Below are 23791 nucleotides of genomic sequence, written 5' to 3' on the forward strand. Positions count from 1 at the left end.
TCAAGATTCAGTTTTTCAAAGGACATGGGCAAACCCCACGTGGGGGTGAAGCTTCCCCTACACATGGATCCTGGGGTTGTGACCATCAGCCTAGGAGGTAACAAAGGTCCACTCCGTCCTTAGTCTCAGAATCTGCCAGTCCTCATTAAGTCTGACTTCTTTGGAAACTAGATAGATGTAGATCCAAATGATCATAAGGTCATAGCTGAGCATTGATGGCCAGCGGTTTCTCTTTGTGAATGTGAAGGGGGACGAGAGAAAGCTAGTTCAAGTGAAAGTTAGAATAAACATTGATGGAAATGATTAAGTTCATGGTTGACGACGCTCACTGTAAATGCCCCCCGGCTCAGGAAGTGACCGTTCTGTCTGCAAGCATGCTCTCTCTTCACTGTCACTACGTTGAGTCACTGAGTCTCTCACGTGGCAATGATCCACCCTCCACCTAAATGTGTCGCTTGTGACTCATGGGAAACATCAGCCATTCCATCCCATCCTCTTCCATGTCTTCCTCTGCATCAACCCAATACACACAAAGATATGTATCAGGTTGATAAGGAAACAAATAGCAGTTCATTTTGTTCAGGTTAACCTGGTTGCCGAAAGCTACAAATGGTCTCATACGCCATTCAGTAGCATGTTATTTAACTTCATGCTGTTGTGAATTTCTATTTTTCTTCCTGTTGTTGATTCTGTTTTGTGGCTTTTCATTTAAGGGGATGTACAGTAACTGTGTAATGGAGACTATCATATCCAGATGTGAGGATACAATGCAGTATGCATCTCTACTTCCAAACCAAAGATGGACTCCCAATGAAACTATTAGATATATCTTGACAATAAGATGCTGGGCTCTCTGCCATTGTCCATACCTGTAATGTCAGGATACACTTAAACAGCAGAATGATGGGCTTAGGACTGTTTCAAAAGGACTATATAGTATTGTAAAACTATGAGGAACATCAGTCTAGAGGAGCGGATTTGAGGAATGGGGAAGGGAAATCCAAGATCCTATGGAATTGTACCATAAAAGCACGAAATTTAAAAAACATATTTATTTATTTGAAGGGTAAAAAATGGGTGAGAAGGAAAGAGAGAGCTCCTATCTTCTAGTTCCTTCCCCCTAAAGACCAGGATAGCCATGACGGGGCCAGTCCAAAGCTAGGAGCCTGCAACTCAGTCTGGATCTCCTAGGTGAGTAGGCGGGATCTAGGGACTTGAACCATCACCTGTCGCCTCCCACAGTATGTGGTAAAGTCAAGAGAAAGTCAAGACTGAAACCTCGGTGCTTCCATCACCTTCTGCACGTATTGCTGTGTCAAGCACTTGCCTCCTCAAACTTGGATTCCAGTGGTCAGTTTCACAAACCATCATCACACTTTTGGCAACTCTGACACTAGGTCTAACCACAGTAGAGTATTTCAACCTCTCTAAGCATCAGTGCTTGGTTTTTGTTTGGTTCTGGTTTTGATTTACTTTGGTTTGATTTGAAATTGACACAGTCCTATCACATATCTAAACATGTCTTTCCCCTCCTCTATTTTATTTTCTAGATTTTCCATTAACTTTAATACTGTACATTTTTATAGGGCATCGTGTAATACCTCAAGACATATGGGTAGTTTAAATCAATCAAAGCAAGCAACCGGCCTCTCCATTTTCTGTTTGTGTGTACTTTCCAGCGTTAATAAGGAAAGTAAGAGAACAAGGCTGAAGCAGAAGGGAGAGACGACTGGGAGAATATTTTGCAGTGAAATCTGGGTCTTGTCTATTCCTTGTTTGAAAGGCTGAAGAAAAAAAGCTATGGGGGGGTACCAAAATAGCAACAGAAGCTGGCTTGGGCACATAAGGAACTTTTTCTTCTCTCTCTTTTTCTTTCTCTCTCTCTCTTTTTTAAGCATCAGATTTTTCTACCAAATGAAAAACTTTAAATCATATATAAAAAAACCAGAAAGCTACTCTTTGAGATAGGAGTCCGACTGATGTCCAATAATCCAAAGAAGATGAGAGGGCTTAAAAATACCTTCAGTAAAAACAAGGTTTATTTTGTCCCCAGGAGGAGGATGACATATTTTGTTTTAAAAAGTTGCAGAGAGATTTTAAAGTGGAGGCAAAAATGATGGATCAACTGTAGGCAGAAGACAATATTTTGCTGTCAAGTAAAAAAAAAAAATCACAGACATTTGCCAAGCCTGAGGAGGTGGCATGAAGTTGACAGGTTTGGAAGAGGCTGAGAATCACTTTTAGTGTTCTCTGCTAAAAATGCAATAGAAACACATAACATTTTTCCAAAAAAAATATTCAAGCTTCTCAAAGGAGAAAAGAGATGGCAGAAGAGAGAGACAAGTCATCCACGAAATGTCAGCCCCAGGTTTTCTTCCAAAACAGATTTTCTCTGAATCTTGTTAAGCCAAACAGTTCAAGCGTCCACGTGTGGCGGTCAAGCCCAGAATCAACACAGGAAATGTAGTACTATAGTTGTGGTTTTTTTTTTTTTTTAACTCACATGGATCAGTAATCATCACATTGTTTGCTTCAAAACAGACTTTTTGATCTGTGACTGCTCTGAAACGTGGTTCTCTTCTCCAGGATTGCTCGGTGCCTGCTGCTCCACATTGAATTAGCTTCCTCTTTTTAAATGGAGAAAACTCAATTATGCCTCACTTCCGGTTTGAGATCACTTTGAAGTAATGAAAGCAAGAGAATGGAAATATCCACTTATGTTGATGGAAAAAGAGTTTTTTAAAAAGGCATGACCCATCTCTCTTATCTCCCAACCAACCCAGTTATATTAAGTTGAAGGTCATTTGGTCGCAGGAGGGTTGTCCAACTTCTATACAGGTTAAAAGAGAAATGAAGAGACTCCTCAATGTTTACCACACTTCTGAGATCTTTTTAAGGATCAGAGTGAAAGAGTTTGAACATACTAGACTTCTCCTCTTTCCCTTTTCTTTCACTGTTTGATTTTCCTAAGTATTTTTAAAGGAAAGATGGGAGTGGGCATCCATTCGGGAAGGTAAGATGCTGCTTGGAACATTCAGATCCCATCTCCCCTTGTCTATGTTAGAGTGCCGCTCCACTGGATTCCAGCTTCCTGCTAATGCACACCCTGGGAGGAGACAGTCATGGCTTAAATAATTCCGTCCCTTTCATCCACAGGCAAGACCTGCAATAAGTCCCAGCACCCCCACTTCAGCCTGACCCAGCCCTGGCCTTTGAAAGCTTTTGGAGCCAGCAGATGGAAGCTTTCTCTCTCTCTCTCTCTCTCTCCCTCCCTCCCTCTCTCGCCACTCTTCATTTCTCTTTCTCTCTTATTATCTCTCAAATGAATAATATGTTTTAAAGGTGGGGTAGGAACATGATGTTTGTGTATTAAGACCATGATAATGCAGCTATTTGATGGAACCTACACAGTTACAATGTTATAATGTTACCAATGACCAGTTCAGTGGGAGGAGGGGTGGTATAAACTGTAGGAGTTGAATTCATCACCCTAACATTTCGTTTCCTTAGAATTACAGGCTCTCCAGGGATGAGAGAGAAGAAGGACTGCAGAAACAGTCTAGAATATTAGTGAATGGACTGGCAAAATTATTTTATATGCATTAGATGAAAACGGCTGGTCCAGTAGTCACTTCTCCCTTAAGTAACACTCTGTTTGTTTGTTTGTTTAAGAATTAGTTATCTCTTTGAAAGACAGATTGAGAGAAAGAGAGAGGGAGACCATTTGTGTCTGTTGATGGAGAAATCATGATAGCCAGCACGGAGGTAGCCATATTCAGGTGCCAGGAACCCCCTCTGGGTCTCCCACGTCGGTGACCCGGACTTAAGCAGCTGAGTCCTAATTTTCTACCTCCCAGATACATTAGTAAGGAGCTGGATTGGAAGTGGAGCAGGCAGGACTCGAACCGGCACCCTGCTGTGGGATGTAGTCATCCCACCTGGCCAAGCAGTCATCCTAAATTGTGGTTGCCTCAGTCACAATACCTGCCCATCACAGCCTTCTTCTGTTCCTTGTTGGACCTGGATGTGAGGCTACCCTGGACATAAAACTATAAATAGCATGCCTTACTTTAACATCTGCAAGTGAAGTATTCTCAGCTACATCTCCTTGTAGAAACCATAGCCTTGGATGGTCCCTCAGAAGATGAACAGAGCGTGCTCCCCACGAATGACAAAGAGATGTTTTCCCGACCCAGGGCAGTAGGCAACAATAAGGTCTGCTGATCACTTGATATGGAAAATGACTGAGAAGGTGGCCACAACCCTTTTACAGTATGACCCATCTTCCCAGAGACAAAGCAAGATTCTATTTTGTGGGTTTTTTTTTTTTTTTCTTGTTATTCAACCAGTACTCAGTATGATGCTCCAGACGTGGAATAGTAAAATCATACGGCTGTTCAAAAATGTTTATTGACAAACTACTTCCTTGTGGGGTCTAGGGCCTCGAGAGTCATTGCACTTGAACATCAGCTGAGGGAAGGAACTAGGCTGTGAATTTGTGACTCACCTCTGGGCCTTGGCTGGCTTCTCCGGCTTCTCGTTGTAAGGGATGACAAGATCAGCCGAGTCTGGCTTCTGGAGGAGAATTCCCAACTTAATCTTAATCTCCTTGGCCCTGAGAGAAGAAGAGAAGTACAGGATAATGAGAAGACCACACAGGCATTTAGACTGCTGAGAGGTGTTTCCACCTGTATCACAGACACGCATGCGTTGTGATGGGAAAATATTAAGGCAGGAACCGGGACACGTCCACTTAGCATTCACCTAGCTCTTATTCTGCCCCCATCTTAATAATTGTTTTATGCTTTTTCTTCGTTTTATACATGCCAGATACTATGAAGAGTGATCATTCTTGACTGTCAAATGTCAGTTCCCTTAGCCACGAAATAATAGAATGATCTAGGTGGCTTGTTCAGCCCTTGGTAATTATCACATCAAATTATTCTACTTGCTGATGTAGCTTTCTAACGGTCTTCTTTTGCAGCCCTCTGCCATTGTCCCACCGTGGAAGCTGGAGTAACTCCCACACAGGAAACCTTCAGGCGAGGGCTGTTAGTTGCTAGGGCCCCCCCAATACGACATCGACTTAGCATTTTTGATATTTTAGTGAGTAGATATGATCTGAATTCTGGATACTGCTCTGCCATCAATGCAGCTGCTTCTCTGTTCAGCTTTGAAGCCCCTTTCAGATGCTGCACCACTTGACTGCGCTTCTGAATGTAGAAAGCACCCTGCAGACCTCAACGAGTAAGTTACAGTGTAAGCTGTCGTAGATGGGGAAACCCAAAGATCCAGCCTTCCTCGTCACCCTGGTACTCGACTTTCCAGTATTCTATTGGAGTTCAGGATGGATGTTTTTGCCTTCCAGGCTGGCTACTAAATTCCAATAAGAAATGGAGTCTCGAAAACCTTTTCACCCTTGTCTTTCACCCGATGCTTGGCAACGTAGCAAACATGAAAAAAGAATTGCCATCTTGAACTAAAAATATCCTCATTTTGTTTCTTGCAGATCTGCTAACATTTAATCCCCTGATTGATACTAAACAAAACCCAAGTCTGCAGAGAGCTCGGGTGGGAGGATTTTGTAAACTCACTTTCTCCATTTATTTCCAGAGAGACTGTAAAGAGGAAACTTAAGCAAATACAATATCCAAAATTAGCAACCATGGGTATTAGGGATAAAACGCGAAGGAAATCTATGATAAACTTTTCAGAAACTGCAAACATATGCAACAAGCATATCTTTTTCTCTAGCAGCGTAAATATCCTGAAACAAGGATTTACAATTAGTCACCTGTGCACGGTGTTCTCACTTCTGCTTCCATTTCTCTCCAGGACTAAAGCCATCACGGATCCCACACACCGCGCACAGCAATAAGGCAGAAACTGTCTGCCTTGCCATGAGTGAGCTTACGGGACACACCAGGAGGCCTAAGACCCAGCAGGTGTCTTAATTTTCAGCATAAAAACTGGGACTAACAAACCACAACATCCTAAGACTTTGGTGATGATTAAATATGATAACGTCTGTGAGTCACTTGGCTCGGGATTTAGCATGGATTACTCCTTTTTTCAAAATTTAAAGTGCACAATCATTTTCCCCTGCCCCCCCGCTAAAAACAAGACCCATATTCTTTTAGATTTGAGCACCAAACTAGAATATTGGAAAAAGTGCCACAATGTTACTAACAAAGATTGCTGTGCCTGTCACCCACCAGCTCCTAACTCTGAGGACAAGAATCGTCAATTAAATGTATCTGAAGTACAAAAAACATGAAGTAGAGAGAAAATGCACGCAATATCTGTGCCTGCCATCTGCTGGCTAAAGCGTAGTACTACAGTTAGAGACGCACCATTCATCTTCCCGGTAGGGCAGAACTTCATCCACAATGCCCCTCCTCCTGACTCCATTTGCCCCACACTTCCCACCCACATGCAGCAGGTGTCGACATACAGTTAGATGAATACTATCTAATAAACATCTAATTTTGAGTGCTTTTGATTTTATTTATACATCCCCCCCAACCCACTTCTTTACTTATCCCCTGCAGCCCCACTAAAGAATTGTGTTTGCGGCTAATAGTTGCAAGTTGGATAGTAAGGGATCATTAGGATAAAGAAACAAGTATCTTTTAAAATGAAAATGCATTCATCTATTCCTTCCTAATTTCCTCCTCGTCCATATTTAAAGTGCCAGGAGGTATACAGTAAAATGTTGGAATCCGCAGGATGGTGGGCTTACAAGTAGCCACAAGGAGCAGGGCCAGAGACAAGCCAGGGACAGGTGCAGGAGCACACGTGTGTGAGAGGTACTTCTCAGAGGAGGCTCGTGGAAAGGAAAGGGCTGGGCCTACTGGGCAGAGACCAGGATGGGCACACAGTATTGGAAAGGATACAAAGGCAGTTTGTGCTGTTGGAGTGTGCGTGAGCGAGGCTAAGAGACCGCAGAGCCACCCTGTGTGACGGCAGCTCCCCAGGCTTCCCCTTCTGGATGGAAAAGGGCCCTGTGCAGCACCCAGCCTGCAGCAGATTGGGCCTCAGAGGATGAAGGATTCTGCAGGTAAGGCGACAACATCCTCTCTTACCAGCTCCGTGGGTTTCGAACATTTCTTTCACTAGTTCAGGATGTGGTCCCCCCAGAGCACTGTTGACAAATGTTGGTTAGATTCTCCAAACATGTCGTAGTTTTGAAGAGCCACATGAATCAGAACCCTAGTACCACTTTGTCGCTGCTTACAGAGTATTGCTGTGGGGTTGATCTAGACTCAACCATTACCGAGAACATTGCTTACAGAACATCACACTCCACTTCCTTGGAGCACACAGACAACACGGGGCACTAGGCTACCGTCTTCCTCATGTCTGTTCTTGTCATGTAAAGCAGACAGGGAAGTCAGAGCTTTGGAAAATGCATCTTCCTATGGCTTCATTTCATTTAAACAGGAGGTTGAAATCATTCATAAAATGATCAGCAGTATTACGGTTCTGTGCATTATGGAAAAAAATGCATGGATTTCAGAAACCTTTGCACCAATTACCCCATGAAGTAAAACAGTGATATTTCAAAGTCTGAAGAATTGACAAATTGCTGAGGCTCAAAACCACATGTTCAATGCACATCTTTGAACATGTAAAAGTTATGACCTGAGGATGAACTGACATGGAAACCAGCGAAAGTAACTACCAACACAGAAACATGGTTGGATTTTTAGAAACACAATTATATCCAGGCAAAATGTATGGAGAACCACCTATACATAGAAAGTTTCACGGGGTTACAACGGCATTCTTTGCCATAGAATTCAGAAACAACTGCGTGTAAGACAGATCTTTACGTATTTGCGGATGTAAGGCATTCAGCAGCTTCCTTTCCAAGCGTGGTTGGAGTGGGCAGGTTCTAACAGAGAAGCCCCAGGATCCCAGGGAAGACTATTGGTGGGAGACACGGAGGTGTTCTAAGCACTGCCCCCTACTGTCTGGACCTCGCATTCTCAGTAATCTTTGTACTTTTCTTTTGGATCCATTAGGATTTGAAAATTACATGTGTGTATAAATGCTTGGTTATTGTTTCTCCCATTCTTGTACCAGGTCCACAAAAGCAGGTGACTATTAACTTTGCAGTTCAGCCCTCAGTACTTAACCCAAGACCTGGCACTCAATAAATAGTTCCTATGTGAGAGAGTGAATGAATGAACGAAGTCAATAGAAAAGTTATTAATAACATTGTATTTTGATGTGGGATAGGTGGAATATTGGGGGGGTGGCACAAAATGCAAAGTGCAGGACAAGGACAGCCCTTGGTTAGCTGGACAGAGGTACAGTGACTACAGCATCTCAGAGTAACTGAACTCAGCCAGCTCCTCGCATCGTTTAAGAGACACTTCATAAGGAGAAGCATGAAGTTCATTGACGCTAATTGCAAACATTAACCATTTGAAAATGATCCGTAATGAGGCCATCATTTGTCAGGATTTGAGAGAAACAGGAGGAGCTCTGAGGCGTGTCTGACAGGAAGGCTGGAAGAACTGAGAGTCACAGGCGGATTAACCCTTGCTTACGGTATGCCATAAGCAAGAGAGGGAGCAAGCCTGGAAAGCACTGGGTGGGCTTTCCCCAAAGCACTGTGTCTCCCGGTCCCCTTTCCCCGCCGCCCCACCGCCAGAAGACGATGCAGTTTAAATTACCAACACTGAAATCCGTGTTGCGGATGCCCCCTGCTGGCTGTGGGAAGGAGTGAGTCGGAAGAAGTGCAAATACACCACAGCACCAAGTGATTTCAGAAACCCTCCCTAGAGTGTAAGGACATGTCCTGAAAGACTGGGGCCGGGATGCTCAGCAGAATCCTCTGAACATGTTCTCTGAATCAAGGTTGACCCTCAAGGGCAGCGGGAAGGCATTGGGGAAAGAAAGAATAGATCACCTTGGCGGTTACCCTGTTCCTGAATTGGCCTACCTCAGCGTGGAGTGAAGCAAATCTGTTCATTGTTACTGCTTTTATAGAATCTGAAAGAACACTCTATTGATGGAAAGTGACAATGACACTAAAAAAATACATATTCAGTTTCTTATCTGATTAAAGAACATACTATATATTATGGAAAATGACTCTACAGTTAATGAATATAAAATACTTCTCGGTGGTCCAAAGGATGGATGAAGAAAAAATACTAAAGAATGCTCTGTATTATAATTATTAATGTGTCATAAGACTTCAGAAACAACAGCTGTTTCCAATTACGAGCAAATCCTTCTCTGGTAGTGCTTTAGGCTTTTGCTCATAAAAGATTAATTACATAATAACCCACTTGAAACTACGAAAAAGATACAATTGATGTCAAATGTGGGGCCAGTGTGAGGCATGACAGGCAAACCTGCCACGGGTCCCACAGGTATCCCTTATGGGGACTCATTCCTATCTTGGCTGCTGCGTTTCCAATCCAGTCCATGCTCACGGCCTGGACAAGCAGCCGAAGATGCCCCGTGTGTTTGTGTCTCTGTGGGCGCCCCGGATGAAGCCCCTTTTCACTGGCTTCCGCTTGGCTTGGCCGTGACCATCTAGCCGTCTCGAGAATCGATCAATGGACGTTAAGACCTCTCAGACTGTCCCTCTTTCTGACTTTCAATGAAATAATTTTTTTTTGAACAATCCAAAATGACACCACATAAAACACATTCATCTGTTATAGTCTTCTAGGTTTTATATTTCCTTGCAGGAAATTCTCTGAAACACAATTATTTTCTATTCTTGTTTCTAAACTCTTCAGCTGTCCCAGATCCCTTGTTGTCAGCCATAACGCTTCATAGGCAACTTGCAAGAAGAAACCGGAGAGGCGGGCATTTGGCGTGGCTGCGAGGATGCTGTTCAGCATGTCTGCACTCTGTGTCACAGCTCCTGGGATTAAGTCCCAACCACTCCACCCTGGGAAGCAGCAGTGACGGCCCCGACACCCTCCTGCAAAAGCCTGATCGAGTTTTGGTGTCCTGGCTCTGGTTTGGTCCAACTCTGACACTGAAGGCATTTGGGGAATGAGCTGGCCAGGTGGGAGTTTTCTCTCTCACTTTGTCTCTCACCCTCTATCTGTGTCTTTAAAATAAGTTTAAAAATCCCCTAAAGCATGGTTAGAAGCCTAGGGACTCTCAATATACTTGTTTAAATAAGCAGGTTTATAATGCTAAGGGAAATGAGCCAATGCCAAAAAGTTAGGTACCACATGTTTGCCTTGATTTAAGATGAAATGATGTCAATATGAAAAATAGTACCTGTAAAATGTAATATTATCTCAACCTCAAACAGCCTATCTCACATGCAATAAGATATTGTGAAGTAACCAACGAACCAACCATCAATGTGAGTCAGACTGCTTATTATCTACATCAAAGAATTGTAAAACCTAATATGCTTTTAATACCTTATGTTATTCCATAATGGGGCGGGAGAGCAGAGAAATCTTCCGTCTCCTTAGAATGTGTGAGGTAGATGTGAAATACAGCCTACCAGGATCATAATTGGTAACTCATAGACAACAGACTCGAATCAGTATTAGACTATAGTTAAACTACAAAGACATACAGGGGGAATCAAGAGTGATCCTGACAACCTCTTAACAGGAGGTCATATGCACAGAGCAGGGGGGTCCCCAGAGTGGAGCAGGGGGACAGGAGAAGGCTTGTATCCCAACCCTGAAGACTCCCGGATTCTCACCAAGGACTATCAGTACGAGCACCGAGGACTACATCCCAACTGCCAAGACCACCACAGGGAATTGGAGTGCCTTCAGAGGCCAAGAACTCTGAGGTCACCCACTCCCATTTGTATCTACCACATGGGATGGAAGAAGTCCAAATCCTTCCTCGCAGGATCCAAGGGCATCAGAACAACAGCCAGGAGCCCCGAGCAGTCCGCAGAAACAGAAGAACAGAAAACTTCTTCCGGTACTAGGGAGGAGAGCTCTCTCTGGTCCTTGCTTGGTTCCAACTTTGGGTCCCCACCCTCTCTCGCAATGACCATCAGGATCGCTCCGGAAACCCCTCAAAACAAACAAACAAACAAACAAGAAATCTAGAATAGAGAACAACAAGGAAAGCTTAGAAGGGGGAAGGGTTTGGGGAGGGGAGGAATCCCAGTACCTATAAAACTGTGTCACATAATGCAATGTAATTAATAATAAAAAAAAATGAAAGAAAAAAAATAAGCAGGTTTATTTCAGGATGATGGTGAAAATGCTTGGCCTACATATTTTCTCCTTTTGTTCATTTTTTTATTTGACAAATTAAAAATCAGCTTACTGAATGCCTGCCACCTGTCATAAATGCTTTCAAACATCTTGTGAAACAGAGACGAGGTTCTCTCAGGGAGGTTTTATTTTTGTAAGATGATATAGACCAAAGCTAGAAATAAAAACAATGAGACAAAATTTTGAGGTTGTAATTTTAGTTGGTTGACTGCTATCCTGTGACGTTATGTACACAGAGAATTTCCGAAGCTTGCCTTAGTTAACAATTCACACCTCAGTGGTGGCCAAGCTTTGCAGAAAGATTGTGCCCGGAGGGTTTACTGTAGGTGCCCTGGCTGTTTATCTGCTGTTGACCAGTCGGTTTCCAGCCAGCAGACATGTTCTAGAAATGAGTCCACTAGACAGCGGCCCCTCTACAACCACCATCATTCAGGGCATTGGACTGGTGGCGCTGAGGCGGAAATGCCTACACATTCCATTGACGAGTTGTAACCAGCTCTGTGTGCTGAGAGACAACCCCTTTGGCTTAGCCCTGCACCGTCCTGTGTCCAGGTGTGGATCTGAGATTGCTTGTTACCCGGTCTCCGTGATGAGTCTCACAATCCCATCTCAGCATCACTCTTGTGACTTGGTGCTCCTTTCTCGCTAGGTATAATCAGAGCAGCGGAAACCGGGACTATGCTGGATTATGAGACAATTTGTCAAAAGCTTTTGCATCTGCTTATTGATACGTATTTGATCAAAAAACATGATATAACAGGATTTCCTTGTAAGTGTGGTGGTCTTGCCTCCACAGATAGCAAAATTATAGATAGATGGCTACCATTCTTTTTTATAGACACTCAGTAGTTATCAAACATAACCTAGCAGTTAGATATATATAAATTGACTTACTAAGTGACCTTACACAAGGTATGAAGCATATCTAGGCCTCACTTTTATCATCTGTAAAGTGGAGATAACAGTAGTACCTATAACAAAAAAAAATTTTTAATGAATATTTTCACTTTTATTGGAAAGTCAGATTTACAGAGAGGAAGATCTTTTGTCCATTGATTCACTTCCCAAGTGTCCACAACTGCCAGAGCTGAGCCAACCCAAAGCCAGGTCTCCTGGTTCCAGGTCTCCCACACGGTACAGGGTCCCAAGGCTTTGGGCCATCCTCGACTGCTTTCCCAGGCCACAGCCAAGCAACTGGATGGGAAGTGGGGCTGCCAGGATTAGAACTGGCATTCATATGGGATCCTGATGTGTGCAAGGTGAGGACTTTAATTGCTACGCTATCACAGCGGGCCCGATTTATTTATTTTTATTGCAAAATCAGATATACAGAAAGGAGGAGATACAGAGAGGAAGAGTTTCCATCCGATAATTCATTCCCCAAGTGACCACAACAGCCAGTGCTGTGCTGATCCGAAGTCAGGAGCCAGAAACTTCCTCCCAGTCTCCCACATGGAGCAGCGTCCTAAGGCTTTGGGCCGTCCTCGACTGCTTTCCCAGCAGGGAGTTGAATGGGAAGTGGGGCCATTGGGACACCAACCAGTAACCATATGGGATCCCAGTGTGTGCAAGGCAAGGACTTTAGCTACTAGGCTACTGCGCTGGGCCCAACAAAAATGGTTTTGCAAGGAGTACAGGAGACAATATATATAAAAGATAACACACTGCTTGGCACACAAATTATATGCAATTTATGATAGCCAACATTATTATCTTTATATCATCATCACCATCACCATCACCACCACTTCCTTCACATATTTAGTATCTCATACCCCTAGTGGTACAGTTTGTAGAGGATTGATTCATCTCTTCAGATATGAGTGGTTTCCTCTCTTACCTCATTTTTCTTGGTTGAAATATGGATTCTACACCATAATTATTACTTTCCTTGTGAAAAAAAGAAAAGAAAGTGAGAGAAGTAGGAAGAAGGATCAGAAGCAATTCCTGGGGCGTGCACACTGAGACGACAGGGGAAAGCTACTTGTTGAAAGCCAGGAAGGCACTGGATGGCAAAACAGGTATCAGATAATGAAAGTGAGGAATACAACATCAAAATGTCTGTGTTTGACCCCTGCCTCTGCCTCCTGATCCCAGCTTTCTCTCCACACAGACCCTGGAGGCAGCGATGGTGCCGGAAGTCACTGCACCCAGCTGGCGGACCTGCCTTGGGGTCCCAGCGCTCAGCTTCAGTTGTTGCTAGTTTGTAAACCAGCCATGGGTTCTTTCTGTTTTAGTGAATGAAACCAAAAGAAAATGAGACCCAGATTGATTTCGAGTCAGTGTGGAAAGGTCTGCTTTCACATTCCTCGTTGTTCGCTTACTGCTGGACCAAGGCTGATCGAGTCTAAGGTTACCACTGTGTAGCTTGCAAGGGTGTCTCCCTGTTCGTTGGTGCATCTTCTTCCTCAACCACCGAGGGAGAAACACACTCTGTCGCCTCACACCCCTGACACGGCTGAAGGTGGAAGAACACCTGAGGTCATGGGACATTCAGTGTAGTCGTAGGGTCCCTGAATTTGGGTCCAATGACTCCACCATCGTTAGGCAGGCATCGCTTCTCACAGCAAACAGGTGAACTGCAGCAACTCTTCCAGACAGTAGAAATAACTTCTACAGCTGCCACTTCCCTAAGGCATTGATTGCTATCTTCCTGCATGCAGGTCTCTAATGTTCTTTGCAGATGGCAGCCAGGCATCAGCGCTTTCTTACACGTGAGAAATGGTTTTCCAGGAACACAGACTGATGGTAATTAAAAGCAGCATCTTAGTTTTCTCAGACCCTGAACTCCGAGAAGAGATATACACTGGCTTCCTCCCAAAGAACAGACTGCTTTTTGAGACATGATCAAGAGGATTTGTGGTCTAGAGGTTTGTAGACCTCTTTTAATTGTAATGAATTAAACCTTTACTCCCCTTGCGTTCACACACTTTGACAGGACTCCGTGGGAATGACAGAACCACAGCAGGGGGCAGATATCAATGTCCACAATGAGACTTGAACCCGAGTGCCAGAACCCCAGCCTCACTCAAGATGATACCCACACTCCAACCACAGACCTCTGGTGCACTTCTGAGGTTCTATGGAGATTCCAACAGGAATATAAATAGCAATGTATCTACTTAAAATCATGGATACAATGTATCTATTTAAAATCATGGATACAGTGTATCTCTTTGAAACAGTGGATACAATGTACCTGTTTAAAATCATGAATAAATGAGCACCCTGAGAAGAGGCACACACACAAAAACACAAAGATTGCTTAAATTATTTAAATTATGAGAGTCAGTCCCGGAGAACTTCCTATCCATAATTGTGATGGAGCCAAGGCAATAGTTACAATAAATACTAACAAGTTTCTAATAGTGCAAAAAGTTTCCAGTAGTATACCAAAAGAAGGCTAGCAACAAGCTAGTCTGATCACCTAGGTATGTCCACATGACCCCATGAGACATTTTACAAATGTGTATTCCTTTTTTACAGTCACAAAAAACAGTCTGCTCCCTGCATTTGGCAGAGAAAATGGCCAGTTTCTAACAGTGGCAGAAATTCTGTCTCAGGTTCTATAACCAGAAGAGTTTATGAAACAGCCAGCATACAGGTCAGAACAACTGTCCCTAGAGAGGTAGTCGGAACAGAGGGGAGCGGGGAGAGGGCAGGGACAGGGTGCAGGCAGCAAGTGCTTATCTAGATAATATAATACCAAAAGTAAGCTCTTTTTGCTTACTGTCCAGGAAAGAAGGAAGGAAGGAAGGAAGGAAGGAAGGAAGGAAGGAAGGAAGGAAGGAAGGAAGGAAGGAAAGAAGGAAGAAAGGAAGGAAAGAAAGAAGTAAAGAAAGAAGGAAGGAAGGAAACCGATTGGGTGAAAAGGCTCCATATCCCCTCTGGATCAAATAAAGACTTTAAGATGATCATGATCAACACTTGCAGTAGATGAAACATAGAATCAAAACTGTGAGATTTTCCCAGGACTGTGAAGGGTACCTTATATTCCTTTCTCTCTCAACCATCCCTCTCAACAACCCATTTTTGTCTGTAGCCACAAATTTGTATTTCTCTCTTATATAATTTATGTGCTCAGATCCACATTCAATTCTTTATTTTCCTCACTCCCAAGAGCTAATGTGTCACAAATGTTGTTCTTTCTCCCTAGAAAATATGTCAACTATGTGCTTCTTTCCCCTGCCCGTCTGAATTCACTACCTCTCCCCAGGCATGGACCCTGTGCCATCTCACCGTGCTATTTCTGTCCTCCTGCTGCAATATCTGTACCCCTATCAGCCTTTTGGAAACAGTTCCCTTTTATTTTGTTAAGATTATTGCTTTTCCCAAGAGTAGCCACTCATTTCTCAAAGATTCCCATGGAAATTGAAATATTTCCCAGGCTTTTATGGCCTGTCCCTGACACACTCATCATGCAGAGTAGGTTATTGGGGGTAACAGAGGAGACAGTGGAGGGACAAGCCGGACAGGACAGAAAGATTTTATTTCCTTTTGACCTTTAATTCCCCATCTTATTCAAAATATTGTTGGCAGGCTTGCTGGACTCTTGGCAATTCATTTTGGAAGCCACATCATGAACGGTGGGAAAATGGTCCTCAAGTTCAGGAAAAGAGACATGTGGGCTTATTTTGAGTTCCAAAGGTGGAGGGGTCAGAAAGGATTCCCATGGGAGTGTCTCCAAACAGTGCTTGTCACCCACTGAGCATCTCCAGGGCCTTCTGCTTTCAATTATAGGGAAGGACTTTCCAGACCAAACGTTTCTTATCGTACAGACACCCTACCTTTAACTCATGTGATAGGTCACCAAGGAAAGAAATTTAGAAGGTTGTGAAGTATGCCAGTGATAGCAGGAGCACAAAAAGAAGCAACATTAGTTGAGATCCAAATACACATTAACATCTAGTACATGACTTAGTACAACCACTTTTCCCAGGACTACATGTGCTCCAATGCATATATGTGGTAGATGCAAACGCATGATCTCCAGTAATCAAACATTTGCTCAATATTGACCCCTGCCCAATTCCTGAAAGATTTTTCTAAGTAAAACCATGAGGACTATAAACAGTGTCTTTGAAGCACAGAAATAAATTACAAATGTTGTAACAGTGGGCCATAGTCCTGAGATGTCTACTTTAAAGATTTAGGTATTGATTCATGCATTGTTGTGTGTTTGCTTATTTGTCAGACTTAATAGGACCCTACCATCTGTCAGCTTCTGCATAAATACATAAAGGAGATGTTTTAAGAAACTGATAAAAGGGGCTGGTGCTGTGGCTTGTGGATAAAGGTGCTGCCTATGGCATCTGCATCCCAGGTTCAAGTCCTGGCTGCTCCACTTCCTATCCAACTCCTTTATAATGTGTCTGGGAAAGCACAGACGATGGCTCGAGTGCTTGGGACCCTGTGTCCACTTAACCTACCGCTCCACACCAGTGCTCTGGCCTCAATAACTAAGCAATTTTTAAAGGCAAAATTAGCTCAAGTAAAGTTTAGTATTCAATCAAATTGAAATTTGAGCAAAATAGGTTGAGAGACAAAAGGAATTTTAGGGAAGGAAAAAAGTTCTGTGAGCATTCCGAGAAAGAAGGGATAGAGTTTTCCTGACGGAACTTTAGGAGAAGCTTCCCGGAGGGTTGACATCTGCGCATGCGTGACTCAGCTTAGCGCTCCGTGCCAGAGGAGTCGGGCTGCTGGTTTGGATGCCAAAGCCTGTGCCCTCCGTTACTCTTCTGCCCAGCTCCCCAGGGCTTCCTACAAAAGTTTCCTGTGGACATTCACGTTTTCTCAATTTGTTTCCTCAAAATATCAAAAATGTTTTCCTGGCGTGTGAGTATGCTGCGGGGTCACACTTCTGGAAAATCTTCCCCAGTGATCATACAAACAGTCCCTGTCTTCCTGCCTGGCTGTGACACAGCAGGAACTGAGGAATGGAAACACCCTAAGTCGTGTGGTTACTGAGATGGAAGTTACGTAGGCAGAGATCTGGTCTTAGGATAGGAACTGAATTCTAGAACCAAGTAGGTTCTTCCCCAGTTACCACCAGACAGGGGCCACGCCGGAGTCCTGAGGCCGAGCACATTCCTCTAGGCTTAGACCTGCGTCCTCTTGGATAATTGAGAATGTAATTTTATATATTGATAACACAGGTTGTCATTAATGCAGGAGACCATCCCCAAAAGGAAAAATGACATGAAAACTTGCGAAAGGATGCCTGGAGAGAGTGCTCCTGACACCGCACAGGAAGGAGGAGGGGAAGAGCATAAGCAGTAGCTTATCAATAAGAAAGGATCTAATTAAGCCCTTGATAAAACCAACAGATCTCCACTTAGGTGACGGAGAAGGCACCAGAGTTGTGGTGTAACAAATGAAGTTACCTCTCATATAGGTACCGGTTTGAATCATGGTTGCACCATTTCCTTTCTAGCTCTCTGCTAATGGATCCGGGGAAGCAATGGAAGATAACCCAAGTTCTGGAGCCCCGGTATCCAAGTGAAAGACCTAGTAGATGAAGCTCCTGGATGCTGGCTCCATGTGGCTCCGCCCTGATGGTTGCGGCCATTTGGGGGAGTGAACGATCAGATGGACGGTCACTCTATTTCTCCCTCTCTCTCTGCAATTTCTTCAAAGAAAGTAGATAAACCTTTTTAAAAAGATGACAGAAGAAGAGTTAGCAAGATCGAAAAGCAAATGAAAAAGAGGTAGGGGGAGTGTGTCATACGGCAAAAGTTACGTCTTCTCATCTTCTCAGCAGCGCTCCTCCAAAGATGCCCACATGCTAACCCCTGGGATGAGTGTGGAGGTATAAACTTGTGTGCCAGAGGCAACGATGGAAATGTGAGAAAGCTAAGAATTCTGAGGTGAGATTATCCTGGATTATTTTACATGGACCTGATGGAACCACAGAGTCAGAGGCTTAATACCATGGACGGAAGCAGAGAGCCACACTGGAAATGTGGTGCTCCACCTTGCGGATGAAGGAGCAGGCTACGGGTGGAAGGCAGATGACCTCCAGATGTGAGAGGAGCCTAGCATGGGACCCACACCCTGATTTGAGGTTAAACCTCTGCCTGCAGCACCATCATCCCAGACAAGCATCAGTTGGAGTTCCAGCTACTCCACTTGGGACACAACTCTTTGCTAAAGTGCCTGGGAAAGCAGCAGAGGGGGTGGCCCAAGTGCTTGGACTCCTGGAACCTTGTGAAAAAACCCGGATGAAGCTCCTGGCTTTGGATCAACTGAGCTCTGGCCATTTGGAGGCCATTTGAGAAGTAAGCCAGCAGATAGAAGATCTTTCTGTTCTCTCTCTCTGTGTGTTGCTCTGTCTTTGAATAAAAACAGATAAACATTACAGCAGAAGAAGCAGGAGGAGGAGGAGAGAAAAAACTTTTGAAAAAAAAAGAAGAGGGAAAAAATGGTTTCTCCTAGAGCCTTCCTTGGGGATACAGCCTCTCCACCCCAATTTTGATTTCTGACCTCCAGAATCACATGAGAACAAACTGGTGTTAAGCCGCTAACTTTGTGGCCACTGTTAACAGCAGCAATAAAAGTTAATCCAGTTTTACATAGTGTTTACTTTCTGAACTTTGTGTTTATAGAAGAGAGACTTAAAACCAATCAGATTATTTGGGCCCAGCGCCACAGCCTGTCCACTAAAGTCCTCTCCTTGCACGCGCCAGAATCCCATATGAGCGCCAGTTCTAATCCTGGAGGCCGTGTTTCCCATCCAGCTCCCTGCTTCTGGCCTGGGAAAGCAGTGGAGGATGGCCCAAAGTCTTGGAACCCTGCATCCATGTGGGAGACCTGGAAGAGGCTGCTGGCTCCTGGCTTCGGATCAGCTCAGCTATTGCCATTGCGACTGCTTGGGGAAAGAAATCAGTGGATGTAAGGTCTTCCTCTCTGTATCTCCTTCTTTCTGTATGTCTTCCTTTCCAATAAAAATAAATGAATGTTTAAAAGGAAAACCAATCAGATTATTTGCTGAGCTTCATTCTATTGTGCTGGTTTCCATTCACAGATAATGTTCACTATCTTAATCTTTGCAGAATGGTCTTCTCTTCAGTTTTTTGTTATGTAATCTCCCTTCCCTGAAGTAACTACTTATTCCAACAATTCTTCTCTCTTAGACCCCAAAACCCAAACTAAAGATTAAATGCTGTTGTGTATAATATTTTACATGTGTGTGAGCTTCATTTTTATATGCAATATATAAATCATTCCCTATAAATCATGCATATGAGAATGACTCATAATTTTTAAATGAAACTGATGGCTAGGAAGTATTGAGCAACTATTAAAGTGTCTAGTAAGGTCAGAGTAATGGATTCTCTGATCCGATAGCATCCCAAATTCCTGAAAGACAAGGTCAGAGTTCAGAAAACTCATGCCTGCAAAGAGTTCACCCTCCAGGCCACCCTGTTGTGACAACAACACCGGTATTCTTTTTGAGGGTTCAGTTGTGGCCACTGAGCCTCCCTTCTCTTCTCTGGCACTCTCAGGCACTCTCCAACTCCTTGCCCCGTATTTGACTAATCTTCACACTTCTATTCAGTGCTGTTCGGGAATGAAGACAGTTGCTTCTGTTTTCAGTTTCCTTGTTTTAGTTCCTCCTGAGGCTGCTCCAAGTACCTCCCAACCCGAAGATAATTAGAAAAAAAAAGTACACATTACAAGAAACCAGAGAGTCCCCAGTGAGCAAAATGGTTCACTCAACACACAGTGTGTAGCCTTACTCAGTGTTCTCAACAAGCCTGCGAAGGAGCTATGACTACCAACTCCATCTTGCAGCTGAAACGTATGGGGGTTAGCAGCTCAAATTCATTCCATAATTGGCACGGATAGGATTCAAAACCACTTTCCTTTCAATATTTGTGCTGCTAATTATTGTGCAAAAGCTGTTAGCTAAAGGTATTCTGATATTCTAATGAGCAGTTATATGCACTTGGCGTTAAAAAAATGTTTAAATTGCCATGTAGTAATCAAAACTTTTGGAAATTCTGAAAACCATGTACTTTTTTTTTATTTCTTTGTAAAAGAAGGATGTATGGAGCAATGAGAGAAGAGAAAGAGCATACAGCTGCTTGCTCTTTCTCCAAATGTCTACATCAATAAAGAGTGGGTCAGGCGAAATCTAGTCACCACAGCCTTAATCTTCACCACCTCCCCAGGCGGCTGGGAGCCAAGCAGTTACACTGTCACCTGCTTCCTCCCAGGCAGCACAGCAACAAGAAGCTAAAATCCAAAGCAGAACCAGGACTCAAACCCAGACCTTCCAGAATGGAATGGAGGTATCCCAGACATAGACTTGGTGCTGCACCAACTCCCTAGCTCAACCAAAACCTTTTGAAATGTGGTGTTGATGGAAGAGTAAATATCTTTAACAGAAACACAGAGTTATGGTTACATCGCCAAAACTGGGAAATAAAATTAGGAATAAGTGCCCGGCGGTGTGGCCTAGCAGCTAAAGTCCTCGCTTTGAACGCCCCGGGATCCCATATGGGCGCCGGTTCTAATCCCGGCAGCTCCACTTCCCATCCAGCTCCCTGCTTCTGGCCTGGGAAAGCAGTCGAGGACAGCCCAAGGCTTTGGGACCCTGCACCCGCGTGGGACACCCGGAAGAGGTTCCAGGTTCCCGGCATCGGATCGGCGCGCACCGGCCCGTTGCGGCTCACTTGGGGAGTGAATCATCAGATGGAAGATCTTCCTCTCTGTCTCTCCTCCTCTCTGTATATCTGACTTTGTAATAAAATAAATAAATCTTAAAAAAATAAATAAATAAAATTAGGAATAAAAAGTATGAGTAAGGTGATTCGTAACTCTAAAGACTTTGCACTAGCTCCCATGCTTAGTATCTATGTTGCTCTGCATGAGTTACCAAAAACATTTTGGATCTCTTTCCTCCTACATAAAAGTGAACAGGTTGGTCTGGTACCCGACACCACGGGTCCATCTGTGACTCTAAGCTAGTCGTAATAGAAAGAGGGGGCACATCCCATTTGAGAGGCAGAATTTATCCCTCTATTCTCAGACTGTTGCTGAGACTCTCAGTGTGATCAAACTGTGCTTCGGAATTCCTTCCTAGACTGTCACGACTGTCACTTGTCTTTGGTGCCCTCACCTCCTTGGCTCTTTAGGCAGCATCCACTCAGGAAAATGTGCTGCCTAAGTGGCGTTGATGGCTGAGGATGTGACTCTTTTCCGGAGCACAGCACAGCATAATTATTAACATCAGGGCCTGTCAAGACCAAAATGGGAGATAAAAGCTGAGCTATACTTAGTAGATCTGGATAAAATAGTAGAGGGGAATAAAAAAAAGAAGCTAAAATGTTTTAAAATTTTCACATGAGCCTTTTGAGAAAAACCTCCATTTCTGTCAGCTACAACGGGAAGTATATGGCTACCTAGTCTCATGCCACAGAAAAGTGTAGCTGTGCTGTAGTCAGTTACTGAGGATCAGTGATGCCAGGGGAGTTTAAAAATGATAGCTCTGGGCCTGGTGTGATAGTGTAATGGTTAAGATTCTCGCCTTGAAAGTGCTGGGATTCCATATGGGCACCGGTTCTAACCCCAGCAGACCTGCTTCCCATCCAGCTCCCTGCTTGTGACTTGGGAAAGCAGTGGAGGATGGCCCAAAGCCTTGGGACCCTGCACCCACGTGGGAGACCAGGAAAGAAGTTCCTGACTCCTGGCTTTGGATTGGCTCAGCACCAACCATTGTGGTCACTTGGGGGGTGAATCATCGGATGGAAGATTTTCTCTCTGTCACTCCTCCTATCTATATATCTGCCTTTCCAATAAAATCAATAAATCTTTAAAAAAAAAAATAATAGCTCCATCCCCTGAAGCGTGCATTCATTAGTATGTAAAAAAGAGTGAGCATGCTAACCCCACAATCCCTTGATGTTTGTAATTTTCACGTAATCTTAGCCAACAGGCTGAGAAGCATATGTGATGTTTGCTATCTGTAATACCTCGAGAGAAAGAAATTTCTCCTGGGATTTGAGCCAGCTCCCTGCAAGGGGAAAAATTCTTCAGGCAACAGAAAATGCCAACAAGACCTCTGATAATCAAAAAGGCAGTCAACATACTGCAAAGGCAAAACCAAGGAAGTCCTGACACCGTGGGAATGGAGTTATTTCACTTTGGAGATCTCTGTCCTCTGTTTTCAGAACATTTGTTACAATAGATTCCAGGCTGACACCGGAGCACAGCTCACTGCAAACTCACGGGCGGCTCTGAGGACACAGACACCCAGCTGTTGCTGAGGGAGGAACCTGTGGAACTGGAGAAACGCCACTTCAATGACTGTACTAAGAAGGGTGCTGCTCCTTTCCCCCTATGAACATCAAGAGGGTCACATGTGAATAGGTGGATCCTATGCCAACTATATCCATTGACTCTATTGTGATAGCTACTCACCAAATACCGATTTTATCCCTGACATATAAACGCTGTGGGCAAGGGACTCCTTCTGCATGGTTGCTCACTAACATCTCATGGCCACGAAATTCAGCAATGGGAAGCCTGATTGAATTTATTGTCGTGGCTTCCTCTCATGATTCTAACAGAGGTTAATCAACAAAGGGGATTCTTTAGCAAGAGGACTGGAAAAAGCAAGGGAGACAGTCAAGGGATACTTCTAAACAAGGTGGGAAAGTTTAGCCAGCTACTGAAATTAAGTGAGTTAAAGAAACACTGACGGATCAAAATAAAGAGAGAGAGAAAAAAATGAGATGTATCAGGAACATATTCAAACATGGTGAAATCTTTAAAACATTAAGAAATGGAGGACCCAGCGCCATGGCCTAGCAGCTAGAGTCCTCACCTTGAACGTGCCAGAATCCCATATGGGTGTCGGTTCTAATCCCGGCAGCTCCACTTCCCATCCAACTCCCTGCTTCTAGCCTGGGAAAGCAGCAGAGGATGGCCCAAAGCCTTGGGACCCTGTACCTATGTGGGAGACCTGGAAGAGCTCCTGGCTCCTGGCTTCAGATTGGTGCAGCATTGGCCATTATAGTCACTTGAAGAGTGAATCATCAGACGAATATTTCTCTCTGTCTCTCCTCCTTTCTGTATATCTGTCTTTCCAATAAAAATAAATAAATCTTTCAAAAAATGAAATGAAATAAGTAAATTTGGACACTGATGTGGCTATGACAAGGCTCTTAACACACACACTATCAAAGGTTGGATGATTCAAGCGGTCAGCCCTGATTCTCCAACAGGAAAGACCCCAAACCCACTCTATCTACTCCAGTTTGGAGGGGAAAACCCAGAAAGCAAAGATCACAGCAACAACCCTGACCTGAAATGGCTTGGAGCAAGTCGGTTTACTCAATCTGAACAAACATGGAAAAGGAGGTCATCATCCTTGGGCTCACTCTGTGCTGGGAATCCAACGTCTTTTGCACATGAGCAGGTAAAATAATTACAGAGTGGAGAAGAAACATTTCTGGACTCCTTGTTCCTGGAACCACATTCACCTAATATCAGAATTCGTTGGAGAAGTCCTAACTTGGACTACAATTAGAATTAGAGAACATAAATTATAG

The 23791-nt window shown here is 43.8% G+C and overlaps 1 protein-coding gene across 1 annotated transcript in view; it reads right to left on the bottom strand.

Annotated features, from left to right (window-relative positions):
* Positions 1-23791, bottom strand: part of RGS5 (regulator of G protein signaling 5) — a 61803-nt gene that overhangs the window by 20219 nt on the left and 17793 nt on the right. Inside the window, exon 2 of the mRNA XM_004589130.3 lies at positions 4508-4615. Coding sequence (XP_004589187.1) covers positions 4508-4615 — 108 coding nt within the window. The remainder of the gene's footprint in view (positions 1-4507; positions 4616-23791) is intronic.

This window comes from Ochotona princeps, chromosome 2, assembly GCF_030435755.1.
Source record: "Ochotona princeps isolate mOchPri1 chromosome 2, mOchPri1.hap1, whole genome shotgun sequence".
In the NCBI taxonomy this organism is placed as follows: domain Eukaryota; kingdom Metazoa; phylum Chordata; class Mammalia; order Lagomorpha; family Ochotonidae; genus Ochotona; species Ochotona princeps.